Source organism: Naegleria lovaniensis, assembly GCF_003324165.1.
Source record: "Naegleria lovaniensis strain ATCC 30569 chromosome Unknown tig067, whole genome shotgun sequence".
Taxonomy (NCBI): domain Eukaryota; phylum Heterolobosea; class Eutetramitea; order Acrasida; family Naegleriidae; genus Naegleria; species Naegleria lovaniensis.
Window position 1 is genome coordinate 44,440 of NW_025407889.1, and position 24,504 is coordinate 68,943.

General features: G+C 37.0%; 13 protein-coding genes across 13 annotated transcripts; 5 read left to right on the forward strand and 8 right to left on the reverse strand.

The window, feature by feature from the left end:
• Positions 1 to 192: 192 nt before the first annotated feature.
• C9374_013162 (uncharacterized protein) lies at positions 193 to 1,706 on the forward strand (the record flags this gene model as incomplete). Its single annotated transcript, XM_044689008.1, has 3 exons — positions 193 to 588; positions 736 to 820; positions 1,030 to 1,706. The coding sequence occupies 3 exons, from the start codon at positions 193 to 195 to the stop codon at positions 1,704 to 1,706; spliced, it is 1,158 nt and encodes a 385-aa protein (XP_044541973.1).
• Positions 1,707 to 1,833: 127 nt separating this feature from the next.
• Positions 1,834 to 3,516, forward strand: C9374_013163 (uncharacterized protein; the record flags this gene model as incomplete). Its single annotated transcript, XM_044689009.1, has 1 exon — positions 1,834 to 3,516. One exon carries the CDS (start codon positions 1,834 to 1,836, stop codon positions 3,514 to 3,516), a length of 1,683 nt encoding a protein of 560 aa, XP_044541974.1.
• Positions 3,517 to 4,280: 764 nt separating this feature from the next.
• On the reverse strand, positions 4,281 to 5,352 carry C9374_013164 (uncharacterized protein; the record flags this gene model as incomplete). The annotated part of the gene is made up of 3 exons (XM_044689010.1): positions 4,281 to 4,955; positions 5,024 to 5,116; positions 5,263 to 5,352. The coding sequence occupies 3 exons, from the start codon at positions 5,350 to 5,352 to the stop codon at positions 4,281 to 4,283; spliced, it is 858 nt and encodes a 285-aa protein (XP_044541975.1).
• Positions 5,353 to 5,713: 361 nt separating this feature from the next.
• On the reverse strand, positions 5,714 to 7,491 carry C9374_013165 (uncharacterized protein; the record flags this gene model as incomplete). The annotated part of the gene is made up of 3 exons (XM_044689011.1): positions 5,714 to 6,021; positions 6,190 to 6,590; positions 6,728 to 7,491. 3 exons carry the CDS (start codon positions 7,489 to 7,491, stop codon positions 5,714 to 5,716), a joined length of 1,473 nt encoding a protein of 490 aa, XP_044541976.1.
• A 680-nt stretch (positions 7,492 to 8,171) lies between these two features.
• C9374_013166 (uncharacterized protein) lies at positions 8,172 to 9,587 on the reverse strand (the record flags this gene model as incomplete). Its single annotated transcript, XM_044689012.1, has 1 exon — positions 8,172 to 9,587. The coding sequence occupies one exon, from the start codon at positions 9,585 to 9,587 to the stop codon at positions 8,172 to 8,174; it is 1,416 nt and encodes a 471-aa protein (XP_044541977.1).
• Positions 9,588 to 10,448: 861 nt separating this feature from the next.
• On the forward strand, positions 10,449 to 13,179 carry C9374_013167 (uncharacterized protein; the record flags this gene model as incomplete). Its single annotated transcript, XM_044689013.1, has 3 exons — positions 10,449 to 10,788; positions 10,925 to 11,072; positions 11,238 to 13,179. 3 exons carry the CDS (start codon positions 10,449 to 10,451, stop codon positions 13,177 to 13,179), a joined length of 2,430 nt encoding a protein of 809 aa, XP_044541978.1.
• A 559-nt stretch (positions 13,180 to 13,738) lies between these two features.
• Positions 13,739 to 14,302, reverse strand: C9374_013168 (uncharacterized protein; the record flags this gene model as incomplete). The annotated part of the gene is made up of 1 exon (XM_044689015.1): positions 13,739 to 14,302. One exon carries the CDS (start codon positions 14,300 to 14,302, stop codon positions 13,739 to 13,741), a length of 564 nt encoding a protein of 187 aa, XP_044541979.1.
• Positions 14,303 to 14,537: 235 nt separating this feature from the next.
• On the forward strand, positions 14,538 to 15,572 carry C9374_013169 (uncharacterized protein; the record flags this gene model as incomplete). Its single annotated transcript, XM_044689016.1, has 1 exon — positions 14,538 to 15,572. One exon carries the CDS (start codon positions 14,538 to 14,540, stop codon positions 15,570 to 15,572), a length of 1,035 nt encoding a protein of 344 aa, XP_044541980.1.
• A 485-nt stretch (positions 15,573 to 16,057) lies between these two features.
• On the reverse strand, positions 16,058 to 17,356 carry C9374_013170 (uncharacterized protein; the record flags this gene model as incomplete). Its single annotated transcript, XM_044689017.1, has 1 exon — positions 16,058 to 17,356. One exon carries the CDS (start codon positions 17,354 to 17,356, stop codon positions 16,058 to 16,060), a length of 1,299 nt encoding a protein of 432 aa, XP_044541981.1.
• Positions 17,357 to 17,749: 393 nt separating this feature from the next.
• C9374_013171 (uncharacterized protein) lies at positions 17,750 to 20,317 on the reverse strand (the record flags this gene model as incomplete). The annotated part of the gene is made up of 1 exon (XM_044689018.1): positions 17,750 to 20,317. One exon carries the CDS (start codon positions 20,315 to 20,317, stop codon positions 17,750 to 17,752), a length of 2,568 nt encoding a protein of 855 aa, XP_044541982.1.
• Positions 20,318 to 21,299: 982 nt separating this feature from the next.
• C9374_013172 (uncharacterized protein) lies at positions 21,300 to 21,563 on the forward strand (the record flags this gene model as incomplete). Its single annotated transcript, XM_044689019.1, has 1 exon — positions 21,300 to 21,563. The coding sequence occupies one exon, from the start codon at positions 21,300 to 21,302 to the stop codon at positions 21,561 to 21,563; it is 264 nt and encodes an 87-aa protein (XP_044541983.1).
• Positions 21,564 to 22,235: 672 nt separating this feature from the next.
• C9374_013173 (uncharacterized protein) lies at positions 22,236 to 23,756 on the reverse strand (the record flags this gene model as incomplete). Its single annotated transcript, XM_044689020.1, has 2 exons — positions 22,236 to 22,529; positions 22,626 to 23,756. The coding sequence occupies 2 exons, from the start codon at positions 23,754 to 23,756 to the stop codon at positions 22,236 to 22,238; spliced, it is 1,425 nt and encodes a 474-aa protein (XP_044541984.1).
• Positions 23,757 to 23,891: 135 nt separating this feature from the next.
• Positions 23,892 to 24,469, reverse strand: C9374_013174 (uncharacterized protein; the record flags this gene model as incomplete). The annotated part of the gene is made up of 2 exons (XM_044689021.1): positions 23,892 to 24,149; positions 24,287 to 24,469. 2 exons carry the CDS (start codon positions 24,467 to 24,469, stop codon positions 23,892 to 23,894), a joined length of 441 nt encoding a protein of 146 aa, XP_044541985.1.
• Positions 24,470 to 24,504: the final 35 nt, after the last annotated feature.

A 24,504-nucleotide genomic window follows, 5' to 3' on the forward strand; every position in this document is an offset into this window, starting at 1 on the left:
CGTATTCGTTGAACGGTAGAGAGGTGGTTGGGTGGAGTGGAAATTAAACTCCCCTCGGGTACTCAAAGGTGAGATAGGTCAGGACGGAAAGTGGTTTTAACTGGAGAGCAAAAAAACACCAAGCCAAACCATGGTCTCGCGCCGTTTCTTGTTGTTAACAATTTTTTTGAATTCATAAAAAATATTGTCATCATGTCCTCTCGCAAATCCCTTTCATCAGCCAATACTTCTGTTTTAAATTCTTCTAAATTGAATATCGGCTCATCTTCCAGCAAAAACAGCAACAGACCAAAGGTCTTCTTTGAAATAACCATCGGAGGAAAACCTGCTGGTCGTATTGTGATGGAGTTATTCAATGATATTGTACCAAAGACTTGTGAAAATTTCCGTTGCCTTTGTACAGGAGAGCTAGGAATGTCAAAGAATTTTCCAAATAAGAAATTCCACTTTAAGGGAGTCTCATTCCATCGAATTATTCCTAATTTTATGATTCAAGGAGGTGATATCATCAATGGAAACGGAACAGGAAGCGATTCCATGTATGGAAGACAATTTGCTGACGAAAATTTTAAAGTTAAACATAATAAGGTATGTTTTGAGAGGTTATTTCACATATTGTTGCTGATTGTCATGTACTTGTCATTAATTGCTCGGTGAATGACATCATGTCGATTTCATTGAATTTTTCACACAACATTTTTCAAACATTTTTCATTCAATACTGGACGATGACAGACTGGTTTATTGTCTATGGCAAATTCTGGAAAAAATACAAATGGAAGTCAATTCTTTATTACTACAGCAAAAACAAACTGGTTAGGTAAGTGCATGGGAGTGTGCATGAGCAAAATTAAGATTATTTCATTTGTGATATCTTTATCGTTTTTAAATTTGCACGTCATCACTTTTAAATTTGCCAATTCAACAACTGTAATATTGCACCCATTGTCATGAAAATATTCATTGTAATACACAACAATCCCAATTCAACATTGGACAAATGACATGACCTCACACCCCATTATGCAGACGGCAAGCATGTCGTCTTTGGACAAGTGATTGAAGGCATGTCTGTAGTGAGAGCTATTGAGCGTCAAGGTACCACTGAAGGCACTCCTAGAAGTCGAGTAATTATTGCAGACTGTGGAGAGATTGTGAAGGAAGATAGAGAGGAGGCTGCTGCTGAAGTCTCTCTATTGGAAACTTCAACTCTTCAAAAAGCTGCATCAAGAAAATCATTGGCTTCTTCATCGACCAACTCCACTGAAACATCTCCAAAGAAGAATGTCGACACCACTCGTGCTCTCATGTTTTCTGGTCTCTCTGAAAAGGTCACTGAGAAAGAAGTGACGGAATTGTTGAACGGATACAAGCTTGCAGAATCGTCACCAGTTTGGATTTTAGGAAGAGGTTCAGGATTAGCTTTGGTTGAATTTTTGTCTTCGGAAGAAGCACAAAAAGTTGAACAAGATATTCTCAATGCTACCCTAAAATTGCCTTGTGAAGTACATCATATTGAGAATGCTAAAAAGAAGCAAGGCATGAAACGAGTAAAACAAGAAGCTGCTAACAGTGACGACGATGAAGAAAGCAATGAATATGAGTCCAAGCAAAAGAAGGTGAAAAAAGAACCAGAAGAAGAGGATAAGGATTTACAAAAAGCCAAGAAAATTGTTAGCTTGTGGAAACAAAGTAAAAAGCAGTAATAAATGTGACAATCTGCTCCTCAAGATCGTTCAAGTTCGAACCGCAGGCACTGCGAGACAATATTCTGGCCTTAAATGAACTGCTCAATTTATGAAACCTCAAACTCAAATCTTCAACATCAAAAAAATGGCGAGACAGAAACAGAACCTTTCATCCACACGAAATCGTTTCCGAACAAAGGAGAACTCTCATTTTGCCATGATTGATACTTTTGAAACACAATTTGATTTTGATCATTATGAATATGCACATTATGTGGTCAACCGAAGTAAAGTCTATTGCTTGGTGCCGGTCGGAGTGATTTTTCAACAGTTATGTCCAAACTTCCTTTCCAAAGAATTTCCTAAATACATCTTGAATTGTGATCTTACTCAGACGCCACCTCCGAACTATAGGCCTTCTCATCTATTGATTGTGCTTAAACAAAAAGAGATAGCTCCGAATGATTGGGATAATTATACATGCTCTCGCTTTGGCCTTCTGCGACTGGGAAAGGTTGGTTTTGAGTGCAATCCTGAAAGAATCTTTCTCTTTAAGGATACCTGGTTTGGAGGATATTACGATGATGTAACTTGTTACATCACCCAATGGAATAAGCAGAAAGCTGAGCTTTTTTTGGCCAGCCCACGTTATCCGAAAAGAGCTTACATACATATCCATCCTTCTTCAATTTATCAGAGTTCCATAACTATTGATGGGCAAAATAATTATTCATTTTTATATGTAATGGCTGAGCGCCATTTACCTCAAGTAGTGGATGAAACGAATGGCGACACTGTCTTTTATCTGAAATTTCCAGAGAACGACGTCCATTCCCAGAGATTTGAACTTTGTCAGATGACATTTTGCTCGAGCAAGTATGATATGCCAAATGTAAAAATTATTTGTGAATTAGAAGGATTCTCTAGTGATGGATATTACGAGTGTCTGGAGATGGTGGGAACTAACAAAACCAAAGTAGCTTTTTTACTGAGTCATAATTCGAGTAAATTTAAGTGGTCTGGTAATCCACTAGAGTTGACATCTGGATTATATGAGTTGAAAGAAAATGAGGAAGTCAAGCTAAAGAAGTTGAATTTTACCAATTTTAATACGTATTTCACACAAAATATGAAGACTTTAAACACATGTAAATTAGTGAATGGAAAGTATTTAGTAATGGGAAGAATGAGCAATGGCGTCGAGTCTACTGCCAAAGAACTATCGTCACATGCAATCAATAATGACAACATTGTTCAACACCCCACTTTTGATCGTTTATTTGCTGAGGAAATTATCTGGATTGTTCTTGATTTAAATATGAAGACAGTGAAGAGAGTTTTCCCAAGAGAGGATCCAATTGCATCCTCTTCATCCACAAATCATCATGAAAAGAGATCAAAAAAACAAAAGAAAACAAGCAATCAACCACAATTTTTATTTATTCAAGATGGAGATTTGAATGGAGGTTTTGCAAATCCATTTCCTCGCAATTCGTCAAAAAATCAACTCAGTGATACCCTTAATTACATTTCAGAGGACAAGAGATTCAAGAAATACGATTTACAAATTCCAAAATCGATTATGCTTGATTCAAACTTGACACTGTGCTCAATGAGACCTTTTCCAAGCAATCCAGATCTTTTTCAGATCATGGTACACATTACATACCACAGCAGTGCGTACTATTCTAGTGAGATTTATGGCCGTTTGTTTCAGTTTTATTTCAGAATGAGAGAGGAGTGCAGTCCTTGTTTTCTTGAAAATCCTGTGCAGTTTTGTGACCTTCAATTTATGAACCGTCAATGTAACCATGCAAATAGTTTGTAAGGAAGAATAATCTTTTAGCAAGTGTGACTAAGGTGTAACTTATTTGATGTAAAATGATCGCTGTTTCAAAACATGATTTGTGTAACATGATTACAATATGGAGTTTTGACACCATAACCCTTTAATATTCCTTCTTTGTTTTTACAAAACGTGATTTTCAATATCTCGAGATGAAAACATTCTGTATTCCTCACAACTCTTCAACAAATCAACTTGGTGATAACCTTAATTACATGTCACAGGACAAGAGATTCAAGAAATACGATTTACAAATTCCAAAATCGACTATGCTTGATTCAAACTTGACACTGTGCTCGATAAGACCTTTTCCAAGCAATCCAGATCTATTTCAAATCATGCTCTTTAAACGCAGACAGGCTGTGTATTATTCGAACGAGTGTCATGGTCAATTGTTTAGATTTTATTTCAGAATGAGAGAGGAATGTAGTCCTTGTTTTATTGAAAAGCCATTGAATTTTTATGACATTCAATATAAGAGTCACGTTTAGAAGTTGTAGTAGCGAACAACACAGATATTTGAAAAAAAACGTTGCCGATTTGAGGAATACCAAGTTTTTCTTTAAGAATTTTTTAAATTGTTACTTCTTTTTTAATAATATCAAATAGACTTTATTATGAAAGGAGTAGTCCTTGGGTGGTTAATTGGAAGACACACTTTTGTGACTTTCACTTCTGCCAAAGCTCTATGAAAATTGGAGAATCCAATCTAACGAAAAAACAGTAAAAAAATTGTTTCTAAAAAACTACATGATTTGTTGATAACTTCTAGTTTTCCATTTACAAATAAACACAATACCAGCAACAATTGCACTCACTGCCACGCCCACTACCCACACAAACACCAAAATTGAGGTCATAAAAGCAGAGTCCACAATCATAGACGTTCCAGGATAACAATGTTGCAATTTGTTTAAATTTGCATTACAATGCAAAGAAACTCCAACTGGAATATCATCCACCGTTATAGTTGAAAATTGTTCAGAATTTTCTATGGACCATTCATCATTCTTTGTGAAGAAGGACACTGTCGATGAGAGAACTTTCAAAGTACGATCCACATAATGTTTCAACATTAATTTCCACTCATTCCATCTTGTTCTCACCATAGATTCTGAAGACGAATTTTGAGAAGGATTCACCACTTCAATTCCACACAAAACTTGTGGTGTAATATCATATGGAAATACATTCACATATTGATTATTTTCATTGGGATCTGTATACGTTGCATTTTCTTGTTGACATGCAGAAACGAGTTCTACACAAAAATCTTGACAAATAATTGGCGTAACCGTTGAAATTTCCGAGTTTGAATCTGGATCGATTTGAATGGAAGAATTAGCAAATAAATAGGAAGAAGGAGAGCAGGCAATACATTTCAATTTTCTTAATTGTTCAAAACATTTTGGAAATTGTGTCTTTCAAAAATTTACAGAAATAAATGTTCCGAAATTGGTATAATTTAAAATAATTGTAAATGACCTACTTGATTAATTCTTGCTTCCAAATATACTTGAATGAGCTTATCATTCTTATTGGAACAACAACTTAATCCATTATAACAAAAACAATCCATGCACTATATCAAATATTTTTTTCATCATCACCAACATAAATTCAATATATAGTTTCAAAAACATGATTCCGAGAAAGAGAACAATAATTTTCATCATCAACAACATAAATAGTCATCGGAACTGATCGTTCAGACCTATTTCAACCTACCTCCACAGGTTGATTATTGGAATTTGTAAATGGACAATAATCCGTTTCATTGGCTGCTCCAGGAATGTATTGCTGTACCCGATGAATCATGATTGGTGTTTCATGTTCTTTTAAAGCAAGACTGATCCTTCCAAAGCATCCGAAAAATAAAAAAAGAGAAGAGAGGAGTATGATGATCCGATAGGATATGTAAGTTGTTGTGTTCTTTGGATGGCTACAGAGTCCAACAACTCCGCCACGATGATGATGATGGAACAATGACGAGAGAAAGGATCGAGTCGTTTTATGAGATAAAGATCTTTTCATTTTTTTAAAGAAATGTGAAATCTTTCTTTTCTCAATCGGGGTGACGAATGAGTCTGAGGAAAGAGACTCGGCATTCAATGTACGTCACTTGTTTAATATATTCTGCCAACTGGAGACATTAAAATATTTGAAATTTCAGTATGGATTAAGGTTGTGTTTTGCGCATGGTGAAATAATCAATGACTTCTCCTCGATCGTTGAATTGTTGGAAATTCACAGTGAAGGTCGTGAGTGAGTCACGCTTAATTTTTAAAAGTCCAAATCCTTCATCATTGTTATATCTCATGTAATTCCACTTGATGTTGGTGTTGAAATCGTGAGTTGGATCCATTCCTCCCAAACTACCTCCACTTCCATCTACAATGTAAATGGTGTCCTGTGGATTAATATAATTATGTGGATCTTTGAGTTGATCTTGTTCAATGGTTCCATTATAAATTGGATATTGTCTCTCTGTTCAGAAAAAATTGTGTAAGGAGAAAAATGTCAAACGAATCGATATTTCAATTGTTTAAATGTTTCATAAATATTTCAATTGTAAACGTTTCATAAATATTTCATTTAACAATGTTTTAACAATAAGATCATGAAAAATGGTATTGACTCACGAGTAGCACTTACCATACGCATGTACATGTCCACAAATGGCCATATCTACTCGATACTTTTTATAATCATTCTCAAATAATTCCTGTAATATCTTCGAGTCACCGACGACATTGCCGTTGGCATCAGAAAATCCTTTTTCAGTTGAATAAATTGGTCGATGACCAACAGTCATGAGGAAGGGTGTTTGAGTTCTGTTAGCATTCATGATGGCATTCTTGACATAGGAGACATGATCTCCTTGGAAAACTGGTTGAAATGGAGCATTGGGATAATTGGTCTCTGTATCAATCGCTACAATTCTCACTGGTCCAAAATCGAAATGATACCACATATTGTGCCCATATTTGGTATCATTTCTGAGTGGCATCCAAAATTTGTGATTGTAAGCAGTAAAGTTGTATTCGAACGAGTGTCTATTTGTTGTTGTTGGAATTTTGGATTCATTAAATTTCATATTAAATGTGTCACACATTAAAATTGAATTGTTAACATCGAAAAGAACGAAAAGATTGGAAAATTCTTGTTAAAACTATCATTCCTAAACACTTACTTGTCAGGTCCTAATCTTGGTCCATACTCATGGTTACCTACAGTAGTCATGTAAGGCACATAGGGCTGAACTCCTTCCCAATGCTCAAAAAATTTATCCCACACATACTGATACATGAATCCGGGATATGAATCAGCATAGCTGATATCTCCTACATGGTAGATGAAGAAATTTCCATTTCCAGTGTTATCTTTAACAATTTTTGAAATTCTCTCAATATTGGATTCACAAAAGAAAATTCCCATATCACCAAAGATGACAATGGTGACCTCAGAAATGTCTTTGCTTCTTGTTGTAAAGTAATGAGTCGAATCCGATTGAACAGTAAATACAGGTTTTCCATTCACAACATTTCCAAATCCAACCCGATAATAATATGTCGTGTCAAAAGTTAAATTATTCAACAAAATGGCATGATCAAATCCAGTGACACTCGACTCTCCATACGAGGTCGTGACTGCTCCAACTCCATACCACTGCGGATTGGATTGTAATTCTTGCTCGCTTTTTCCAATAATTGCCAATGGCTTTCCAACCTTGTTTTCATCATATCCGAACGTATGAAATTGAATGATCATTTCATTAGGATTTTGAGTTAATGCCAAATGAATGTACCTCACCGAGAAATCACTACTTGAGGCTTGCACTCGGTGTTGCTTTACTTTTTCAAGCTGTCTCAGTAATAACGGATGGCGCAAGTCTTTCTCCAATTTCTTCCATGAAGACTCAGAATGATGATTAGATCCGAGGAGTGAGGAAGGCATGTTTGTATGCTCTCTGATGTGGATTGGTATGGTTTGTATTTCCGTTTGTTTAGATTCATGATGATGATGAACAAGTTCAATTTTTGAGTGATGGGGCTGCTGCTGATGTGCTTGCGCAACGAGAGAGCAAAATGATGAACACAACACGGATACAGCAAGAATTGTTGCCAACATGCGGATCCAAACCCCTAGAATGGAACCACTCTGCTTGTTCATTCGTGGTATGTGAGCTTGATAATTGTGAATTGATTTTTTGTTGGTCCGTACTCTTCCATAACAACAAGAAAAGCAAAATTTTGTGGTGTAACAGAGAAAACCAAGAGGAATGAATTGTGAGGTACCCAAGTCGCGTTATGAGTCGTTTCAAACTCGCACACAACGTGTGATAAGGTACACCCTTGTAGTGGAGTTGCTTTCTCAAGTCGATAACCCTGAAAAACGGGCTTTTAGGCCGACGTTTCATGAGCAGAAGTGATTGAAAATTGGAGTAGTGGCTTTCGACTCGAATCAAGGACAAGCTCGCTCGATGCAGGAAATGATCAATTTTATTGTGGGTTGGGGGAATATTTTTTCTTATGGCTCGAACAATTTCAGTTGATAGCATAATTATATTCCATGATTAAGGCTTTCCAGTTAACGGGAAAAGGATCACACAATTTGATACAAAAGATGGCTTTTTATCACAGGCTTGAATCTTTTGTTTCTTTTCGAATTCTTACTTCTTCTCTCCATTTGGAAAAAACTACCAGCACCAATCCCACCACAATGGCAACAGCTCCAGGTAAATTCCAAAGTGAAACTCGTTCTCCTGAAATGAATACAGTCATGAATGTAGTAACTATGGGTGACAAGGTATTATAAATTCCAATCACAGTTGGAGAGGTCAACCCAGCTGCTTTGGATTTTATAATCAAACTCAAAGCTCCATGAATGACAATGGCATACGCTAATCCAATATATGATTGAGCATTCAATTTGTAGAATCGAAAGGAAGGTATATAAAAACATGCAGCAATTAATGGAATGTACAATCCACCAAGATAGGTCCATAAACTTAATGTGACTGTGGGAATTCGTGTGGTCAATTTCTTCAACAACACAATATATAGAGCAAGAGTTAAAGTATTCAGCAGAATTAAGACCATTCCTATCGTGAATGAAAAGGTTTGAATCCATTCCCTTAACGAATTCGAAGAAGTAGTAGTACCATTAGACTCTGGTTTGTCATCACCTTGTTCCGAGTTCGTAGCAGTCAAAGTAGAAACTCCAACCATGGCAATAGCTCCCAAGCATGACATGAAAACTCCCAAAATTTTCACCACTCCTCTCGACTCACGTCTCAATACAATCGAAATGAAACACACCTCAACAGCCACTAACGGTTGTAAAATTCCTGCCATGGTTGCATTGGTAAGATCCAATCCAACAATAAACAAGACGATATTCAATAAATTCATAGATCCACACAGTACCAATCGTTTAAATACTTTCCACGGAGGTGTTTTCATCTTCCACAAACGAAGGATTGGATTTTGAATTCGAGACAAGACACGTCGTGATCGAAATGAAAAGGTTCGATCCACCACCAGAGAAAGAGGTAAAAGAATCAACGTGATGGCAACTGATCTTACCAATGAGAAGATGGCAGGTTGCATGGCTCGAATAGGTTGAGGAGCGAGTACACAAAAACCTCCAAATGTAAGCAATGAGGTCATCATTAATAGATGAGCATAACTTTGGGAATGAAGAAAGTTTTGAAAGGAATGTTTGAATTTTTGGAACCATCGGGAACAAGAAGGAGAGGATTCATGTGAAAGAGAATCATTGGGAGGATGGGAAAAGTCAAGAGAAGTTGTTGGATGACTGGATGAAAGATCTTCTTCTTCTTCGGAGGAGGACGAGATCAAGAGTTGAGTCGTTTGTTGTGAAAGTGAATCAACCATATTCTCTAATAATTCATAATCTCGAGTATGTTCATATGTGGGAATACCTCTTGAATTGGGTTGATAATATTCTGTCAACTCGTACTCTTCACAAGAATAATCTGGTTTTTGTTGTGGACAACCGTTCAGTTCTTTCCCGTGATATGGATCCATTCTCGTTGTTGTTGTTGTTGTTGTGGTAGATTCACTCGATGTGAATGTCTTTTTTCAACTGGTCCTTTCGGTCAAGACTACATAGATATGTGGTTGTTGGCAACACCCAAGACCAAACTGCCAACAGAAAGATTTCCTAACGTGTGTTTCATGGCGAGTTGAGCATTTTCTCAAATAAGAAAGGTGTGAAAGATTTTCAATTTTCGAGATTTGAAAAAGAATGAATTGCTTGCTTTGGTTTTGAACCAACACTGGAGATGAAACTGTGAGATTGCGGACAGTTTTGATGCTCGTGATGAATGTTTGGAATTTTTTGAGCATGTTGGTGTGGACTTGAAAAATTGACAAATAGCCGAAGTGTAAACAAACGTTTTCGTTGCATACCTTTTGAAAGAGCTCACGCGTAGTAAGGGTCATGTCACATCACAATTAAGGGTTTGGTAATAAAGGAATCTTTGATATTTCAGTTCGATCTTTCATAGCGACATCCAAAAAACATTTCAAGAAAACAACAATAGCCATCTTCAAGTGTAAAATATCTTCACTCCTGGAAGCATGTCTCGAACCCATTCGCTGTGAATGCTCGTATATTCACTTCACAACCCATTAATGACCGTTTTGATTTTCACTCATTGATACAACACAGAGAATACAATGTTCACAAGCCCTTCACTTTTTACCTCTCTCAATGTTGATCATCAATGAAACCACTCATGTCTCCCATACATCTTTCGACACTTGTCATTGACCTCTCAATGCATCATCCTTCGCTTCTTGAATTGTCACTCATCACTAAAGAGTCTCACAATGGAAAAAAAGGCACTAAAAAAATTAATTTTTAAAAAAATAAACGCTAAAAAAATGAGCAAAGTCGTTTCATCCTCTCAGCGTCGGTTTTTTCATTCGCATTCGCATCATCAGCAACAACCGCAACCCTCCTTGAATCATTTACAACAGAGTGCGGCAGTGGCCATGATCGGTCTTCAACAATTACAACAAGTGGCTGTTGCTTCTCAGATGAATTCAACCGCCACAACTGCAGTACTTGCTAATCGTCAAAAGGCTTCCCATACATCATCTAAAAATAAAGTACAGATGGAAGAAAAACCAAAGACCAGCAAAACAAAAGAAACAGAGAAGAAATATAATTCTCAGTTGGATAAGGATATTCGGGAGGGAGATTTGATATTTGTAAAATTAGGCAAGTTTTTTTGTATAATGATCATTTTTAGTAATATATCATCCTATTGTATTCTCATTAAATTATAACTTCGGATCTCATAATTAATGTCATGACGATGGACTACCATCATTTTATGATAAATACAACAATTTAGATGGCTGCCCCTATTGGCCAGCAAAGGTTATTTCTCCTCACGCCCCACACATTCCAAAAGCAATACGGGAGGAAATTCTTGAACAAATGGATGAAGAAGATACTAATACAACACTTATTGAATTTTTTGGTGACGACAAATCCAAGTAGTAAGTACAAATATTTTATTGATGAACTGTGCAGTGAGCATAGAAATCCTTCCCTCTACCATTCATGCCTCCATACAATATTTTACAATTACAATTTCAAAATTAATACTCACGGACAATCAACCATTTTTTCAACAAATTCACCTCTCACCAACACTATTCTAGTTACTGTATGGACAAGGTTGTAGAAATTTATACAAAGAATTCTGACGTGATTACAGATAAAATGACAAGAAAAAACAAGAAATTAGCTGAGGCTATGAGACAAGCCTTGTTGTATGCTCAATCAGAAGAACTACTCGACAATAATTCTTTGCAAAATCGAAGACAAAGTTTTTCAGGAAATAATTTAACAATTTCAACTACAAATGACAAAAAGCGAAAAGTGAATCCAGTATCTTCTTCCAATGACAACAAAAAAAAGAAAGTTATTTCTGATGACGAGGATGATGTGACAATATTAATTTCTGACAATGATTCTGATACAATGAGCGACGATAATGAGCACCAAAAGCCTAACAATGATGAAGAAGAAGAGTATTCATTTTCTGATGAAGAAGAGAGAGAAAAAAAGAAAAGCAAACGGAAATCATCGAAACGAAACAAATTCGAGGCCAGTGATAAGAATGCATGCCATTCGTGTGGAAAGAATTACAAAATAACCGTGACATGTTCCAACGATCAATGTGGAAAAACATTTTGCAAAAAGTGCTGTGGAAATCCTAAACTCGACAAGAAATTTTTTGAGGATTGGCTTTGTAGTGATTGCAAAGTTTGTGGTATTTGTGAGAGTGCAACATGTAATTCATCTCCAAATGTTACAGAAACTTCACAAATTGCGAACCGTCTACGTATTTGTTCGAAATGTGACTCTTCTTTTCATATTAATTGTTTGGACAATGAAGGGGCGTTTGTGCTCTACAAGGACATCTTTACTTGCCCCGATTGTACAGAAAAGAAAAGTGAATGGCTTCGAAGACGAGGAGAACACGATTCCACCTTTGAAAATTATTTATTTACTGCCTCTAAAGGAATTTTAGAAAAAGTCACCCTTGATTTTGTTTTGAACAGTCATGACGACGATCACGATGCAGAAGACTCTGATACTGCATCCACCACCAGTGACGAAGATCAATCCGACACAGAAGACAAGCCCATCAAGGGCAATCAGAGAACATCATCCTCCGTCCCATCTCCACCTACCATCCATCATCACGCAATTCCTAACACTGTCGTGACAACCAGTTGCAATTGCTCTTCATTCGTGGATAACAGTTCCACAGATTCGGGCAATACCTCACCGACAACCACTAAGAAATCCCCAAAATCTGGACGAGCCACAAAGAAAAAGTTATGCACACATGAGCAGTACACTCATACTGCGGCCGTTGCAGAGTCTCCAAAAACATCCTCCATTCATTCACATCCTCATACTCACTCTGCGGACATGCCTCATTCCCCACCTCTTCACAAACAAGTATTTGACCAACCAATGACTTTATTGGAAACATCACATCCTCTCACTCCATACATGAAAACAGAATTTGGCTGTAGTGATCGACCACATAATAGTAGTAGTACAAACACTGCCGTTGTTTCACCCTCCTCAGCACTGAACTGCTCTGGAAAGAGTAGAAAAGCGACCAAAGTCAAACCGAGAGGAGGAGGAGGAGATGTCTCCAACTCTTCGGAGAGTAGTGGAAATTTGCATGCTCCATCCAGTGTTTCATCTCCTCTCAAAGAAGATGTTACATCCATCCCAAGTCCAACCTCAATGAGTCCAACCACTACAAGTCCCTCATCGAGTAGCAATGGTGACACACCTTCGCAAGAGCTCATTACCTTATTCATTAAATGTTTTGTGGATGGTTATCAGACAGACTATACCAAGAGAGTGCGTGTATCGAGTCACATTGATATTTCTCAACTGAAATCCATCACCAAGTCCATAGTTCTCAAAATGAAGAAATCGACCAAGTTGGATAATCACAAAATTTATTTGAAGAACATTGACAGACATGGGCATGAAGTTCTTCTTGATTTAGATGAAGATTTCTTTTTGCATGACCGACTCCAAAACAGCGATGTTCTTGTGCTCAAGATGTAGATACCTTTGTAGTCATCTATTCGATCCCACTGTGAATTCAGTGAGAAAAACAATAGATGTTGCACGGAAAATAAAAGAATAGAAGATTGGTAGTACTGTCAAAAACTTTGAGTTTGATAATTGTTGTGCTTGAAAACCAAACTGTTTGCCTGTTTTCCAAGTGTTGTTTGATGATAACGAAAATTCCCTTTTTATTGTTGGTGTTAATTGTGCTTATCGACGGATGAAATTGGAGTACAATAAATCCACTCGGAATTTCACAAGTATGTTATTCAAATAATAATAATAAATTGTTGTTTTGTACTGATAATATTAATTACAATATTAGAATCCTATGAAATCTGCACAATTTGAGAGGAAGGAGGTAGTGAAAGAATGAACGGAAGAATGTGTGTACTAATAAATTGATAAAGTGATTGAAGAGATTGGAGTGTTTGGTGTGTTGTTGTTGCTACTGCTGTTGTTGTAATCAACTCATAAAAATTCAAAATATAATTGCTGATGACCCAATTAATGATGAATATTAAACATTAGCGAACAAAAAAAGCTGATGATGAAACTAATATTGTTTCTCTCTCAATTCTTTCAACTCTTCAGAAGGAGTCAATTCTTGTGGCTTCCTTGTGAGCAATTTTCCTGGTTGATTAAAATCTTGTTCAATAATATGTGCCTTGTATGGATTTCTCTTAATCTTCTTTTGTAACATGTACACTCCGTACAACAATGCTTCAGCTGTTGGTGGGCATCCTGGCACATAGACATCCACAGGAATGATTTGGTCAGCGCCTCTCACCACGTGATAACTAAAGTGATAATAACCGCCTCCGTTTGCACATGATCCCATACTAATCGAATATCTTGGTTCAGCCATTTGATCCCAAACCTTTCTCAAAGCAGGAGCCATCTTGTTAGTCAACGTTCCAGCAATAATCATGGCATCGGATTGTCTAGGAGTAGGACGGAAGAAAATACCATAACGTTCCAAATCGTATCGGGCAGCAGCAACGTGCATCATTTCTACAGCACAACAAGCCAAACCAAAGGTTACAGGCCACATGGAACCTGTTCTGGCCCAAGCAAATAAATCATGAAGAGGAGCTCGTAAGTATTCAACAACGCTCATGATGATGACGAGAATATTTTTTTAATTAAAATGAAATGTTGGGATGATTGGTCTAAAACGTTAGACCTCGTTGAAGGAGAGTTTTATTCTCTAAAAATTTTGGAATGAATTTCGTTTGAATTGAATTCACCCATCCAGTAAGCAAACAACCCTCACATTGGCCTATCAATCTTGAGCTTGATGCAAAATGGAGTTTTATGGATTTCATTTTCAGAATGGAATAAAACAAAAGAAAATGCCTCGATTGGAATTTCCCAACGGAACGATGAAATTTAAATTTGATAAATCATGTCCGTTCTATGCTTCGGATCGAAAGATCTTTAAATCACAAGCAAGTGATCAATTTACAGAGCTGTTTGAACGTTTCAATAATATTGTTATTCTTAAAATTTCGGGAGTGGAAACAACCGAATTACAAACATTAAGAAGAGCCTTGTCCAATCAAGATTCTGAGCTATATTCAGAGTTATATGTTGGGAAGCACTCTCTTTCTCGAGTCTCTATTGATGGATTGATACGGAATTTAAAAACGAAAATTCAGAATTCTATCAGCTCTGTAACCAAACAGTCATCACAGAGTCGTGATCAAGAACTTGTGAAGGCTCTTACACAATTCAAAGAATTATTGGTTGGAGAAATTGCACTATTATTTACAAATTGTGAGAATTATTATACTTTGTGTAATGAGATATCAAAACATGTGTCTTTAAAAAAAGCCAAAGTTGGATCTATCATAAAGGAAAATGTATTTTTCGAAGGAGAGACAGGAGCGCTACCATATATGACCTATATTTTTCTCAATAATAACATTACTACCAGAATTCGAAGAGGACAAGTTGTATTATTGGAAAGGCAGCAAATTCTCACAGCTGGAGAGGTGTGCACTGCTGAAAAAGTCAGACTGTTAGATTTGTTAAAATGGAAAGTCATTCAAGAACGATGTGAACCTTTGTATTTATTTAGTAAGATGGATGCATGTATTTTATCTAATGAAGTATTAGAGCGTGATTATTTTGAGAATTGTGTGGAGGCTGCCAATCAAATGACAGCTCTGTCAATGGAATGTTCACTCGTGAATGAGCTCACCATCGTTGCTGATATTAAGAAGGGAATATTGGATTTGGTAGCACTGGACACAGAAACACAATGTGAAATGCGTTACAAGATACGCAAAGTGATGCCACCACCCGTTATTGATAACCATTGTTATCCTTCAGATTCCTCCAGCGAATCCTCTGAATTTAACGACCTGTTCGATTTATTTTTTTAAATGTTAGATGGCGCTTCATAGCTCTTTGCCATTGAAAAGAACTACTGTAACCTTTCCAATCTTAAAGATTTGAAACTTGATGGATAAATTCAAAGGTTTGACATCACAATGAACAATGTTTTTCTCTAGTATTCATTATCATGAAATATCTTCATAATTTTGAAAATGCTTGCCGTTTATTGCTGAATAGAATGTATACATCTCCTCAATGCCTTACACACTCACATCCTTCTTGATACTGAGGTAATTTGAGATTCATCAATGTACGAGCATCTCCGTATTTGTAATATTCCGTTTGATGAAAGAGAGCTTGGTCAGTTTACAATTGTAAATTGAAAGTCACAATAACAGAACCAAATTTGCGCTACACTGAAGGAAAGTATTAATTCTCAACGAGCATGACTATTTGAAACGCTTTATCCTGGAATTTCTTTTATTTCATTATCATCAATTCCTTTTCCAAGATACCAGTTGCTCACACTTTCTTAATTTCTTCTAAAGAATCCACCAGTAGCATAGGCAATAGCATTCAAATTACGACTTGTCATTTCACGATAAGCCTCTGCATTGCTCACTGAAAAGTGTTCACTTCCGATTGTGAAGGCAATGGTATTCACTGGAGCACGAGCCATCTCTGCATATTCACGAATTGAGTCAGCCAACTTTTCAGCATCCTTGAATTCTCCACGATTTCCTGGGCCACAGCTCAACAAATATACTGTATTATTTCCCATTTGTTGTGAAAGTGCTGGTGTAAAGAGCTTGAGAGCACTCTTCAATGATTCTTCCAAATTGATCGAGCTCGATGAAGTACCACTTGAAGGGAATGGGCTTTTAGCTACAAGTTCAATATTTTGAGGAGTTGCAGGAACGAATTGATCAAACTTGGTGAAAATCTTTTCATGATAGGACACTACATTGAATAAAGTGGTAGCTGGCAATTGCTTTAACATTTGAATCAAGTGGTATTTGGCAAAATCATAACGAGAGACTGATGAGGAATAGGTGAGTTTGGAATACATCATTGAGTCGCTTCTTTCCAGAACAAACAAGACTCTTGAACCGGAAGCAAGGCTGTTATACGCACCCATAGCACAATCATGAAGTTTAACTTCATTCAATAACAAGGAAGCCTTCTCCTTCACGATAGGATCATTGAAAAGAGCCATCAAGACATATTCACGATTCGTTGGTAAATCCACAATATTGGATACCAACAATTCCAACAATTTGAAACGTTCCCAATCACGATCAGAAACACTTTGAATCAATCCGATGGCTTCATTCGATTTCATATCCATCAAACGTTTCAATAAGCTTTCGGTAACGTGCTTACGAACAACACGAGGTTGAGCAGCAGCAACTGCTTGCAATATTTTTAAGGCTTGTTTCAAAGAGAAGGGAAAGGAAGGTGTTAGAATGAATTTTCCAAATTCAGACAACAATTGTTGAGGATTGGTGGTTACAGTTGCAATAAATTCATCAATGGATTTTTCAGAACGGAATGGAGTGGCTGCAACAGCACATGGAAATTCAGAGGAAGAAGTAGCCATGGATGTCATGTCTGCAGCAGGAATGAAAGAGTTGTCTGCTGCTTCCTCTTCTTCGTGAACTTGTTCAGAGTTCCATTCACCTTCTTGAATGATTTCTTTGAGAAGTTGTTTCAAGACATGCATGTCGTGTTGATATCTGCGGGGTTTAGCAGCAGAAGCCGATGAAGTGGTCATGCATGCGAACAACGCAACCAACAACACAGTGGCAATGAATACTTTGAGTGTTGTCATGTGTGAAAAGTGGTTTGTTTTTTTGACAGATAAATTGATGGGAGTTGTTGTTGTCTCTTGTTAAACGAATATTCACGCAGGCCCTAAAACAGACGTTCCTGGTGTTCCATTGTAACATCCAAGTGGTTGTCATTCAATTTGCATGTGGAATAAACTTGAGGTGTTACAGACCACTGCAGTAGGGGAGAACACTCGAGGAACAAGCGTTTAAAATAGGCGCTTAAATTCGGTGCACGATTGAAAATGGCATTTGGTTCTTGAATTCTCCGGAGAAACAGGGCACTACAATTTGAAAATCTATGGTGGTGTGTTTATTTCACACAAGCATGCCTTGAGGACAAATAAATAGTATTTGCTGTCACCTAAACGAATAATAAGGAGGTTAAACAAAATCTAGAGTGAAATGTAATAATGCTTTCCATGACTATTATGAATCTTGGAACAGGTAGAATTGGTGGTCACACACCATTCATACCACACTTTTCTTGTTACATCATGATCACAATTTCTCCACATTTGAACTCCAATGTCTTCTCCCTTTTTGACAATGACTGGAGTTTCAACTGGGAAGAAAATTGGGAACCAGCTAAACATTCCTGAAGAAAAAGTCTCAGGTAAAATACTCATCCATACATCCTTATATAATTGACATTCGAAATAGCCAATGAGACCATGTACCACTGCATTCTGTTGAGATTTGAATCGGAGGGAGACGTATCGATCATTGTTCACAAGTGGAATGTGCAAGTTGTAAGTTTCATTTGTGTCATCCAATGCATTCTCCTTTTCTTTGAGAGCTTCTGTGACTTGAGGATTGGGATGGATAAAGGTGAAACATCGTTGAGGTTTGTCTAGAACAACGCCTCTGTGAACAAGACAAACATAACCAGTCTCAAAGGCAGGTGCTTCAAAAACGGTTGATTTTTGTAAATTTTTCACTTCACTCCAAACCTTGTAACTGCAAAGTGGGCTCAAGTATGAAGTGTAACGTGCAGGTATGGAAATCCCTTCGCCATTCTCTTTCAAGAGACGTTGAGCTCCATCTAAACATTCTGGACTCAATTCATTGTCGCCAAATGAACCTAATAATTCAGAGACCAGTAAGTCTGCCTTCTCAGGAGGATTCCACACACGCATATCTTTTTGAATAATTTCAACAATTGGAATTTCCAAATTTTCACCTGCGTGCGCTTGTGTAAATGTTCGCCAAATGGTCTTTTTGTAGTAGAGGAGATGACTTAGGGCATTAGGATTTTTCTCCACGGCGTACACCAAAACAGGAACTTTAGTGGTTCGAGCTGCTCTCAAAACGGCCTTAACAATTGGACCACGACCAGCTCCCAAGACCATGGCAATGACACGTATGGTTTTGATGTCTTCTTCGCTAGGTGCTTTCTTTTTCTTTGCTTCGTATAGATCGAGGAGAGCCTTCTCTGCAGACTTTTCATAGAGCATGTATTTGATGGGATCTCTCTCGAACACTTCATAGGTTTGACTATCCAAATTATCAATTAAAGGTTGTAAAGGCCTCTGTAAAAAATCTCTAAATGACTTGCTGAACACTTCCACATTAGTTAACATGCAGCTTGTCTCGAAGAGTGACGCAATGGTTCTCTTATAGAGAGTCATGTTTGGACTTGGCTCATTTTCAAAGCCTGCTGCGCTCAAAACAAATTGAATGTCGTATTTAAATGTTTTTGCAAGGAATTGAGCGACTTCATCATGGAGAAATGGAGTGGCATTGTTTACAGGCCTTGAAAAGAGATCCAAATTCAATATTATTGTTCTTACATTTTCTGCAATCCAAACAGAAAGGGATGTCACTGTAGAATTTTCAGCTCCAAATGTTTGCTTTTCAAATGCATTCCACAGTGTGTCCTGTGGTGCATATTGCTCGGGTGTGACACCTGTATTTGTTTTCTTCTTCTTCTTGTCACTTTCTCCATGTTGTTGACTTGATTGTTTGAGCGATAAGATTAACTCTTCCACGTCCTTATTTTTTAAATCCAAAACTGGAATCAGTAAAGTATGACTATTGCACATGGTTCTCACTAAATTCCACAAGTAATAATTATTAGCACTAAATCGTATCCATATGGCGGTATTTCCCATGGTCGGAAGTATGAGATTAATAAATTGAGCTAGTGCCATTGCCATTTCCTTATTTTGAGGTTCTGGGAAGAGAACGGCAGGAATGCATAAATGTGTAGCCCATTGCAATTCCTGTTGAAGAATGAGCTTGGCAGCTTGAGCTTGAATATGAATTTGTGAGAGAGTACCTGCAGTGGATGGAATGGCAAAGGGTGCAAGCTGTTGTTTGTTCTGCTTGCTTGAGGAGGTCTTTTTTGATGAAGTATTATCAAGAGGTGTTGATGATGATGGGATCGTACCAGAAGCACTGTATTCATCTAATCCAGGGACATCATAGGGCTTATCGGAGCACAGTAGCTTTTTGTTAGTGGGTGAATAAATTCCAAAGGCTGCCTGGAAAGCTGCTTCGTCGACCTTTCCGACCATGCAATGAGACCAATCAGTCGTACGAAATAGATATTGTCGTGATGAAACGTTGTGTTTTTGACAAATTTGCCTCAAATCCAAGAGATGACTCGTACTACTATTGGGTACATTGGATGATTGAAGAGTTGCTGTGTTGTTGTTGTTGGGCGTATTGGATGTTCTGCTAGCCTTGTTTTGTAAATTTTGCTGCTGTTGATGATGTACGGAAATGTCCATCAAGAGAAAATCCAATCCGAATTCATTCACGACCGAAATTCCTTCTTCCACACTATCCACATGCAATTTACTGATATTATTGTTTTTTGCCATCATCATGTTATTTGGATTCATTAATTTCAAGGATGATGTTGAATGAAATTCCAATCCCATGAATGGTGGTGTGGTTGTTTCATTACTCAAAGTGTTGGTAATGGTATCCACAATGGGATCGCTCAAATCATCCATGTTGTTGTTGGTGAATATTATTATATGGTTTCAAAATCGGAAGAATATCTTGAAAAACGAGGAGAAATGCTGAGGATGAACACAAGTGCAAAATTGATAGACTGTCTTGCTAAATTTTTTTCTTCAGTCAACTTTTTTATTGAGTGAACATGCTCCGAAAGAGGTGACTTGAGTGTGATCGACTGTTCAAGATTTTATCCTTGAAGATCGTCTCAGGAATGTTTCAGTATGATTAGAAGTGGCTTCATCCTCATATGATGAATCCTCTTGGAAGAACATGAATCATCCAAGTCAAACTCATCCTCATCGGAAATGATCATGTCAGAAGTATCCATGAAAAAGTAGACAAAGTATAGATCCTGTCTTTGGATAGCCGATGTTCCAAGTCAATTCTTCCATCACAAGCTTTCCTGACTTGGACTTTCTTTGAGCTGGTTCAACCAACAGCAACGAGTGTGTCAGCTTTCTCACGTGCAGTTTTTGGTTTGGAATCAGCTGAAGACCCTTAAAGCTTTCCTTTCCATCAAACATCATTTCAACCAATGTACAAACATTCAGGATGCTGTTAAACGCAATGGTTATACATTGAAATATGCAGATGATACAGAAATAGTGATGGAAGCAGTGAAAAACAGAGATGAGAAATGATAAACATGTTGTGTGGGCTGCTTCTAAAAAAGATGCTAACTTATTTGATTAACAACTTGCATCAGAAGCATTGAGAACATTAGATAAGGAAATAATAGAGGCAGCCAACACTTCGCAAAACACATCTGAACAATTAAGGCAGGATAAGGATGTTATCACGATAGCAGTAGTACTCTGTTCTAATTATTTTTATCCAGGGAATTTTTAATGATAGAGAATTCATGATGGAACTAAGTGAAAGCTTTGTTTTCGCAAGGTCTCAAGTTATTCATGGAGACATGATCACTCTGTAATTGAACCTTTCAGTTGTCAACCAAAAGATTAGTTCAAAAAAATGACTTGTTGTGGAGACGATCAAACAACAGCTGCAACCTTCGGTCTCGTTCTATTATCATTCATTCTTCCTCCATTGGCTGTCTACATCAGCTTCTACGTTTCTCCAAATAGCGACATGGATTGGGATGATTCTGCCTACATGGGAAGACACATTTGGTTCTGTATCACTCTCGGAGCAACCATTTGTGGATATTTACCTGGAGTGTGCATTGCATTGTTTTTTGTTATGACTAATGGACCTTGTTGTGATAAAAAGGAGTAGCAAACTCGGAAACATGCAAAGAAATAAAGTTGTCCAAGTGGCACATCAGAGAGTTTTGTCATCCATGTCAAAATTGTTGGGGATGGAAAAATGCTGGATTGGATGTGAGTCAAGAAGGGTATTGTCACCGTGTTGTTTGTGAAAAGTTTGGAATGGAGCACACAGGAATTTGACAGAGAGATTATTTTCCCACTTCCCAAAAATACCATATCGTCAACCAATCGAATGGGATTCATTGCAGTTTTAATTTTGACTTGTAGATATTTAATAAAAGACTTTAAGATTTGTGAAAATGACAATTCACTATTTGTGCCTTTTAATAATCAATTTCAAAAACATTGATACAATGTTCCAGAATTCTGGCATGACAAAAATATAAAACCACTCCAGACGTAAGGTCAGCATTCAGTTGTTGATATTTATGATGATCGAATAGGTAAATAGCAAACATTACCGACCAAAAGAAAAATTTTAATGGGGAGCAGTGGGAATCGAACCCACGGCCTCCTGCACCCAAAGCAGGAATCATACCACTAGACCATGCTCCCTTGTGATATTTAAGAATTTCATTTAGCAAAGTAGTAAAACGACTTCCGTCCCTTGGTGGTCAGTAAGCCCGCTACAGCAATTGAGCTAAATTATCTAGATTCTACTTTTACTTGCTTGTATTTATTACAAGAAATCAACTATTCTGAAAGTGCCATTACAGACATAGCTCACAGGTCCAACCATGTTGACCAGTGTCTCAGACAGACCTTGTTGTTTCTTTCGATCATATTTGAAATATAAATCTCCTCCATTGAGCTGCACTTGCACCGTGCACATGAGAGGTGGAGATTCTGTGTCATTATCGCTCTGTTCAGCAGTGTCGTGTCGTCGTCCATAGAATTTCCTTAAATAGACAAGTTGTGAAACAGCAAATGCTCCAGTACCACAAGCATTAGTTTCACCACTTCCTCTTTCCCACTACGTATTTGTTAAGAATCATCATAATTTGAAAGTAGGGTCAGATTTTGTTTCACATTAGAATCATTGTTTTACGGTTGTTTTTAACAAACTTACTGTTCTCTGTCTCACTCTCAACACGCAATTGGATTCCAGCATGGATAAAATACTAGTCGATTCTATTTCAGCTGTTTCATAATTATTCAATTCTGACGAGGGAGAGATTAGTTCAATAAACTCGACATTGGTTCTCTGAGGAAATATTTCTCGATCATTTTCAATGACAGGTCCAACAAGGGTTAATGGAAATTGATCGACATCCTTCTTCCATACATGATGCTCATCAACATTGTCATTTTGTGAATTCCTTTCTAAATTTAAAATTTCATTCACAAAGCAAATAGCATGAGGATTTGGAACTAAGAGGCAATACAATGGAATTTTCAATACCGGAATATTTTCTTGTTCATACGTATATGAATAGAGAACCTTTCGAATGAGTCCTTCTTCTTGCTTGACGAGAGAAACTTCCATGAATGGGTTTTCAAAATCTGAGGCCATGTCAAAATTGGATGCTTTGGTCTGTAATGGTCCCATTTCAATTTCAACCCATAACGAATTGGTGTGTGAATTCGTGAATGGACTTTGTAACTTCTTGTTTCGTTCGTCTTCCACTCCAGCATAACAAATACAATCATAGACTTTTCTTCCTCGATTACTTTGAACGCGAATACAATATCCATATTGACACGATGGTGAAACAGAGGAAGAATCTTCTGAGCTTGTGTTCAAATGATTCTTTTGTGAAATTGGAATTTTTTCAATTTTTTTCATTTCAATCAAACGATCACACGCATACTGAGCGACACATCTCAAACCATTTCCACACATTTCGCCGCTAGATCCATCCGAGTTGTACATTTCCATTTGACAATGAATAGTGCCGTGTTGAGAGAAATTGGAATCTTTTTCTAACAATTCCAAATTTGGTTTCGTTATGAAAATCACACCATCGGCACCAATTCCAAAATTTCGATGACATAATTTCTGAATGATATTCTCAATTGTGTGATTTTCATTACGACCATATAAATTTTCAATATATTTCCGAAAATCATTTTCAATTGGATTGGAATGACCATTTCCGAAACAACAATCCATGTACAAATAATCATTTCCAAGTCCATGCATTTTGCAAAATGAAAACAAATCATTGTTGAGAAGTGATGATGAATATTGTTGAGCCATTTTTTTTTGTAGACCTTGACACAAGTGTTTGGCAGTTGCTTGTGAGGTCTCTAATCTTTGAAATAGTTTCATATTGAAATTCATTGAAATAATTATTATAATAAATAATATTTAATTTTATTATAATACAAGAATTTACTTTTTAGAATTTTCATAAATAAAATCAAGAACTCCCTTGGCAGTCATTGGGCCGTCATGAGTAATTGGATTCTTGAGATTGCCATCTTTGAATAAATAAATAGTTGGGAATCCTTCTAAATTCAATCGATTGGATAAAGATTCATACTTGTCACCATCTACTTTGGCAATTTTGACATCTGTTCTTTTAGATTCGGAAACAACCTTTCCGAGTTTGCCCAAAGACTTGGAGAAGGCTTGACAATGTCCACACCACTACACATTTAGTTTATCACAAATTTTCCAAACGAAAAAAACAATGATAAAAATTAATAATGATTACAATAAATAATAATAACAAGGATCATGAATGAAATTAACAACAAGATAATAACAAATCAAACACTACATACTGGTGCATAAAATTCTACAAGGACATACTTGTTACTCTTGATGAATGTATCAAAATTTTGATCGGTTAACTCCGCGACTCCAGGCATCACGTCCTCAGGTTTTCCTCCGAGAATTGATTGTGCAAAGAGAAGGGAGCATACTAAAAAGCAAAAAACAATCAGAGTTGTTGTTGTTGATTTCATTCCGAGAGAGTTTAAACTAGAGTGTTATTGTATTT